The sequence below is a fragment of the Neopelma chrysocephalum genome, unplaced genomic scaffold, assembly GCF_003984885.1.
Source record: "Neopelma chrysocephalum unplaced genomic scaffold, ASM398488v2 Primary Assembly neopelma1_89, whole genome shotgun sequence".
Taxonomy (NCBI): Eukaryota; Metazoa; Chordata; class Aves; order Passeriformes; family Pipridae; genus Neopelma; species Neopelma chrysocephalum.
In genome coordinates, this window is record NW_020897751.1 from 4,169,652 (window position 1) to 4,177,330 (window position 7,679).

The 7,679-nt window shown below is 48.1% G+C and overlaps 1 protein-coding gene across 9 annotated transcripts; it reads right to left on the reverse strand.

Moving 5' to 3' along the window:
* On the reverse strand, nt 1–7,032 carry HNRNPH3 (heterogeneous nuclear ribonucleoprotein H3). Of its 9 annotated transcripts, none has more exons than XM_027693052.1 (10): nt 6,850–7,020; nt 5,743–5,879; nt 5,071–5,209; nt 4,339–4,526; nt 3,853–3,939; nt 3,413–3,540; nt 2,063–2,198; nt 1,773–1,853; nt 1,602–1,688; nt 1–1,322 (listed from the first exon to the last, which is right to left on the reverse strand). In XM_027693052.1, the coding sequence occupies exons 2-10, from the start codon at nt 5,858–5,860 to the stop codon at nt 1,246–1,248; spliced, it is 1,041 nt and encodes a 346-aa protein (XP_027548853.1). In that variant the 5' UTR covers nt 5,861–5,879; nt 6,850–7,020; the 3' UTR covers nt 1–1,245. The 9 variants fall into 9 exon arrangements, with proteins under 9 accessions (XP_027548853.1, XP_027548856.1, XP_027548855.1 ...); XM_027693055.1 differs by having other exon boundaries at nt 3,413–3,528; nt 4,384–4,526; nt 6,850–7,018; XM_027693057.1 differs by having other exon boundaries at nt 1,019–1,357; nt 6,850–7,024.
* Between the last annotated feature and the right edge of the window lie 647 nt (nt 7,033–7,679).

Genomic DNA, 7,679 nt, shown 5'->3' on the forward strand with positions numbered 1-7,679 from the left:
TCCCACAAGAAGACATTTATTACAGATATAACACAGTACTAGCAAAACAGGTGACAGACTTGCAATACCCAAGATCACATTTGACATTTTAAGGGAGGCATTGAGGACAAAGCAGTTAATTTGGGAGATCACACTGGCTCAGAAGAATAAATACCTTTTTCCATTACACATCAGGTATGTTAAGTGTCTTCAAACAATAGTTTCTTACATATCTTACATGTCACAAATGCACAGAAAGTTTTATTGATGTGTTTGGGTTGTGTGTTATTGAGTAAGTATTGGGCCTACAGATATTTTAGAGATCTTGGCTTCTAAGGAGCTCATCTGTAGAACAGCTCGGCAAATTTTGAGCAAATACAGACAAATCAGCTCTGAGCAGCAAAAAAAAGCTGAACTGTGTCTAAGTACAATAAATTCAAGAAAGAAGTCTAACTTGCTTCCAACTCCCCCACTCTTGCTGAAAGCACGTTAGTGAAAAAAATACTAAGTAAAAAGCTTCCAAGTGCTTGACCTATGTCATGTTAACTAAAAGCTGTGCTAGTGCTTCAGTCTGCTTTGCAGGTTACATGTGTGAAGTGCAGGCTCTGGAGCTACAGCAAAGCATGGAAATAAACGTGGTGCTTGGTTCTGTGGAGGAGAAAGCAGAGGTACTGCTCGTTCCCACAGGTGTGGAGCTGGTGGTGGTGGATGTGGCAGCAGAAGGAAGGCAGGCAGAACAATGACTTCCAGCCTCCACAGCTTTACGCTGTGGTGCAATTATTACATACAACTTATCAAAAGGGTTTAGGAAAAGCTTTAACCAAATAAACTAATCTATTCATCTATCTTTTTCCCCTTAAACAAGTGAATGTTTCAAATTTGTTCACTAGACCAAGATTACACAGAACTCAATCAGTGTTCATAGGAGTTACAGTACAACCACCTTTATGGAACCATAGTACAACAAATTAAACCGACTGTGGTCTTGAATATGTAATACATCCTTAGGAGTAACTAGTATAAAAAGTATCAACATCAGTGGTTTGAATATAAAAATTTATTTAAAGTCAGAGTATGCAACAAATAAAACCTACAGAAAACAGATTTTCCCATCACAATCTGTTGCTTACCAAATAATATTGTGAAAACACATTCCTTCAGTCATTATAAAGTTCTTAAAATACAAAAGAAATTAAATTTTGTAAGAAAGTCTAGTAGACCAGAGACTGTTTCTTCCAGGGTGTTTTGCAGAAGCAAGGCTATCCTTCAATACATCCCACGCCATCCTCCTCCACCCATACTGCCTTGCCCATAGTATCCTCCACTATTTCCACTGCCACGACCTGCAAACAATTGACACAAGGTCATGCATACATACCTTGAAAAAAGAAAAAAATGGGATGGGTAATACAGCAGATGTCAATTTACACTAATGCTACACCAACACCACTCCCTTAACCTGCAGCTGATGCAGCAGCCCCGAGTGCTTCACAGTTTAAATGATTTACTGCCCTCCTTCCTTTCTCCCAGCCCAAAGCCCACCCGCCTTCCCCAGTGTCTGCCAGCAGACAGACAGGAGCAACACTGTCCCAGCAAACACAGAGAACAGAGCTCAGACTTACTGTATCCGCCCAAGCCATCGGGAGTTCCGTATCCGCCGCTGTAATTGCTCCCCATCCCCATCCTACCAACGGAGCCGTAACCTTGATCTGCAGAGCCAAAAGGGCACCATTACAAGCTTGGAACTCATGACACCTGGCAAAACATCAGCTAAGTGTGCAATCCATGCGTACCCATTCCATCTCTGCCGTAGCCTCCCATTCCAGAGCCACCTCCAGCAGTGGAATTCAGGAATAGTTCAATGTATCGATGCTCTGCAGGAAACAAGAAAGCTTTACTTTGTATTTTGTTTCACAAAGCAGACTCAGAGACACAAAGCAAACACCCCCCCATAGAAGCAGCAGAGAGAACAGAACAGCACAAAAAGGCGGGTTTGCCACGTGCCAATGGGCAGGAGCTCAGGGTTGAAGCCCAGCTGCCCTGCGGAGCCCTGCCCACGGGTGCCAGGGAACACGACACTCACGCATGTGGTTCTTATCCTTAGACATGGCAGCTACTGCATCCTCGTGTGTCACAAACTCCACATCTGCCTCTCCTGTAGCTCTTCCATCTGCCCCAATGTCAATGTGAACTCTTATAGGGTTCAACGGCGAGAAAAACTAAGAATAAAACAAATTGAAAAAAAGAAAATCACATTAATGTAGAATTCAAGACAGGTACTTCTTTTCCATCCCCATGGTTAGTGGTGCACTGCATCAATTAAATTTAATTACTCATTTCTCAATTATAGGGATAGGGGACCTTCACCATTGAGTCAACCTACACTGACAATCCATTATTACTACACAGCTTCAAGAGCTGCAGCTACAGAGCTTGAGGAGCTTTCTTTGAAAGCAAATACACAAACAACTCCTGCCCACACACACTGCTCTGAGCAATACAATCTTATACAATGCCATCCTGGACAAGAAAAAAATTAGTTGGTTTTTAATTGTCTCTGCTTCTTCAGATTTCTCAAAGCAAAGAAACATCCATGGAATTCAAAAAAAGCTGCCCATCAATCAGATTGCTCTTCCTCACTGCTCCCAATCAAAGCCTGATGTTTGGCCCTTGTTCTCACAGTTGTTAGACTAAACAAAACAATCAAACTGACACAAGAAAACGCATCTCAATTCAAACCAACCAACCCACCCAAAAAAGAAAACAAGCACAAGTTTAAGAATGGAGTTCTTATATATAAATATATATAAAATATACAGGTGCAAGTGATGAGATTGCCTCTCCCCAGGGAGAGGCAATATTTACACCAGGCCTTGTATCCCAACAAAGCTTTTCCCCCTACAAACCCCACATTATGCTGACACAAGAATACATCCCCAAAATCTGCAGATGAAAGAGATCAGGGTGGCAGATAAAAGCTCAAGTAATGGGATACCATCCCCTCCAAACACGGCTCCCTACAATCTTCACACTCTGCCCCTCCTAAAACAGGCTCAGGTCAACAAATAAATATGCAAACTAAGCAAGCTAAGTTTCACATCTGCTGTTACTTTCGAAACTAAATAAGCTTAAACAAGTTCTGAAAACCCTAAAAAGAGGATACCGAAAGAAGCTACTATTGTCTCTGCAATACAACTTGTACGGAAACAGAAGAGCACCAAGTAAAAGGATTAATGTTAAATACAGCTTTGCTGACTGCTCTGGTGATCCCACCTCAGACAGTACCTTTAAAAGCTCGTTAACTCTGTGCAACTCACAGAAAGGGCCGTGACTTTATGGAGCAGATGTAGCAGTCCCTAGTTTTGAGAACTCTAACCCAGTTTGAACATGCAAACTCCTGGGAGCAGGAGGCCCTTCTCCCCGTGGTACTTACGTTAGCAATATCGTTTTCCGTGGCTCGGAAGGGCAGCCCTCTCATGTGAACAAAATGACCGCCACCATGGAACCCCGACCCTGCATCTCCAGCTCCATAGCCATGTCCTCCCATGCCTATTGGAAAACCCAAACCAAAAAAACCCACAAACCTCTAAGATCATGAAAAGCCAAAAGTCATCGCTATTGTTCTTCTGAAAGCACTGAATTATACTACTGAACCCTTGATATTTACACTTCCCGTATATCAACCCAAGCCTTAACCAGAAAGCATCCTAAGCCATTTATTTACCCTTTCTAACGAGTCCCCAATTCCCCCCTTTTTAAACAACCTTCTTTCTTTATAAAATAGCATAATGAAGCCATTTTTTGACTTGAAAATACTGTCTTACACTCACATAATAGCAAAAGCTTTTTAAACAAACTGTTAATTTCTTTTACCTCTCCCATCCCTCATTCTGTCGTCATAGCCGTCGTTTCCATAGCCATAGTTATTATAGCCACCATAATCATCAAAGCCACCATACCCTGTGCAAAGGAGAGACAGAAAGGAGCGATTACATTACTGCTCACAATTCACAGAACCATGCAAAACACTCAATTTTGCAGTCTTTAGGCACCCAGCACTTTGCCAACAGCCTCTACGGACTGTTAAACCTGGATTTCTGAACACAGTGCAAAAGTACATTTCTTTTTATATAACAGACTGAAACATGCAAATGAGAGATCAAATTCTGCTGAAAGTAGTTTCCTTATTATTTACATTCATCTTAAATAACAAGCCACATTTTTTGATACACTAGGAGTTTTTCTGAGGTCAATACGTCCAACCTAATGGGTGTTGGCAGGTACTGCCATTTCGTTATTTCTTGACAAGTATGTCAGAAACATGACACAACAGAACCTCTGTTCATTAGGTAAACATACCACCGTCATATCCACCACCTCCTCGACGCATTCTGTCATACATACTTCCACGCCCAGCTCCATAATAACCCCCTCTTCCTCCTAATGGTCTATCATATGGTCCAGGTCGCTGTTGTCCCATCATTCTTCTTGGCATGTCAGAGAATCCTCTGATTTCGCTCTTACTACTTTTGAAGATTTCAATATATCTGATAAAAAAGGATTTTCAAGGCACCAGTAAGAACACGGGCAGAAGCTGTCTGAATTTCACAAAAGGCCATACTACGTTTTCTATGACTAAAGGTACAAGCCAATAGCAGTGACTAGAGATACCATACAACTTAAGTTTCTCCTCAAAACCGTAAGAATCTTAAGTGTATTCGAAACCCCCACTTTACAGTGGCAAACGTTACTAGGTGAAAATTCTAGCTGTACAAATTAAGCTTAAAACATGTCTTTCCAGTATGAGAAACATACTGTTGAAAAACAATGTCTGGCTATAGCAGCATTTATCACAAATTACCCTACACGAGAGCGATTGAAACAATTTTCTGAGTTTAGCAAACTACCCAGAGCAATACTGTCTCCCCCACCCCCCAAATCTACTGTATTTCCCAAATTAACTTAGGATCAGTTATAAAAATTCTTAAAAACAGCCAATTCCCCAGTGGTCCCCAACCCCCCAAAAGCATTACTGACCCACAACCCCCAAAAAATAAAGATTTAACACCATCCCAAACTCTCCATCCCCACCTGTGCCCTATTCTTTCCTTGTGTTTCCCCAGAGCATTTTCTGCTATCTCCTTTGAAGCAAACTGCACGAAGGCCTCCCCTGTGCTTCTCCCCTGGTAGTCCAGCGTCAATGTTATCCCATTTGGCACGATTTCCAACCCTTTAACCCAAGGACAAATAACCCCGTCAAGGGGAACAGTGTTAAAGGCTGAAACATTCCCATCTGCAGCAAATACTTAAAGCATATCTAAACAACAACAACGAAAAAGAAAACCACCTTGTTTCCCCCATCACCCAACAATACAACCCAATGATCTTTCATTAAACATTTATGGATTTAGCCATACTTCTTTTCTTGTTTAGACTATGCAAAAATACAACCACCTAAGTTATATGAAGAAAATATTGCTACCCATCAAGCAGTTTAACTGATCCAAATGCTAACATTCAGGTTACCCCAATATGCAAAATATCTTTACCACCTCGACAAAATTAGATACATTCTGTGTTTTACTACATCTCTGGTTACTTGTGCTTCATTTACAGGGCATAATTCTTACTCAAGACAAACTAATTTAATACAATCCCTCCCATCCTCCCCATTACCCGCTATTAAAAATGTGCAAAACATCGTGTAAAAGACACAAGAAAGCTCTAAAGAAATCCACTACACTTCGACTATACTAGAGGTACCTTGGAAAAACTGAACAATCTCTTCTTTGCTGCAACCAAATGGCAGGCCCCGGAGTCGTACCACCGTCCCATCATTGGTTGTATCATTGGGCCCATTGTGTTTGCCACTCCAATCCATTTTTTATTTAAATCAAATCCTAGGAAAAACCGAAACAAAAAAATAAAGAGAATTGAGATTCCCTCCATGCCTAAGTCCCTGCCCTCAAAGGAAATCTGGCGGGTTTTCTTAGACAACAAGAGTTATGGATAATGAGCTTGATTTCTGTCGTGTACGCAAAACTGTGCTCCCTGGCACGCTTGCACACATGGACATTCATCCCAGCGGGATAGAACCCCGCGCACGGCGCGGGGATGGCGGGCAGCACATAAAGCTCGGTATTTACTCAGAGCAATTTCACCCGCTCCGTGAGGCTTTTTGGGTCTTTTTGGTCTGGTGGGTTTTTTTTGGGGGGGGGGGGGTTTTTTTTGGGGTTTTTTTTGCCTTTTTTTAAAACAAGACAGTTGAGGAGGGGGCTTAAACCACAAGGCCTTCCTTTGTCTGCCCTCAGCCGGGGGCGGCGAGGGGGGTGTGTGTGTGTGTGAGGGGGGCGTGTGGCGGGGGCACCACCACCATGCCACAAAGGGAGCCGCGGCGGCCGCCTCGTCAGGCGCGGAGCCCTCGCGATGCCGCCTCCCGCCGTGCTGCCGACAGCGCGGCCCTGACCCCCCGCCCGCTCCCCGCCGCCATTTACCGCGCCTCGCCGGCGCGCCCGCCTCCCGCCCGCCCCGCTCCGCTCCGGCCGCGCTGCCCGCCGCGCCCCGCGCACCTCTCGGCCCGCCGGAGCTGAGCTGAGCTGTGCTGTGCCGCCCGGCCCGCACCCCCTCGGCCGCTCCGGGACCCCCGCCCGCCGCTGTTCCGGAGCCGCCGCCGCCCTCGGCTCCGCCGCTCAAAATGGCGGCCGCGATCGGGAACGAGGCTCTGCACCGCCCCGCCTCCCCCCCGCCGGCGCGCGCCGGGCCTGGGTCCGGCCCCGTGAGGAGCGCAGGGACCCCCATCCCCTCCCTCCGGCCCCCGTAGCCCCCCGGGCGGGCCCCGCGCACCTTCCCCTCCCCCCTCATCCCGCTCACCGCGAGTCCCTCCGCACCTCTGGATGTGCCCCGGCAGCCGCTCGCGCCGGGCAGGACGCGCCTCCTCACTCCCTCACAGGACCGGCCGGCGGGACCCGCACCTGCGCAGCGCCCACGGGCAGCGGAGCGTCCAGGCCGCGCGACTATCGCGATAGCCGCGCCGCGCGCCGCCTCTCCCCTGCCTGGGCGGCACCCGCGCACGCGCGATGGGAATGCTGGTGGCGGGAGGCAGGTGGCGCGTGCGCGGTTTGGAGGAGAAGGCGGGGGGGCGGTGCCCGCTTAGTCCTTTGGCCGCCGATGCCGCTGAGGGGCGCGCGTGCGCTTGTGCCGCGGGCACGCGGCCGCCGCCGAGCGCTTTGGCGCCACACGGGAGCGCGCGCGGCCCGGCCACTGCCTCAGGCCGCCATCGCCTCCGGTCGGGCCTTGGAGCATGTGTCTCGCTCAGGGCGCCCCGCGGCCCCGGCGCAGCCCTGGCGCAGCCCTGGCAGGGAGGATGCATGGGCAAGGCTGCCCGGGGTGGGTGCACGCAATGGCTGCCCGCGGTAAACCCGCGGCACCGGCGGAGCCCGGCGGGATCCCGCCTCCCTCACTGTGGGATGCGCCGGGCCGGGCGCTGTGCTGGGAGGGCCCGTGGGGGCGTTCAGGAGCTGGTGGCGAGCGGTGCCAGAGGGAGGCTGAACTCTGTTTTAATTTAAAACACCAGTGCAGAGCGCCGGGGCCGTGCAGGGAGGCTCGGGCCGGGTCGGCGCTCGGAAGTGACGGATGGACCCTCTGGCTCCTCCCGCCCTCAGGGAAACATTAACTTGGAGTCGAGCAGGTTAGAAAGTACC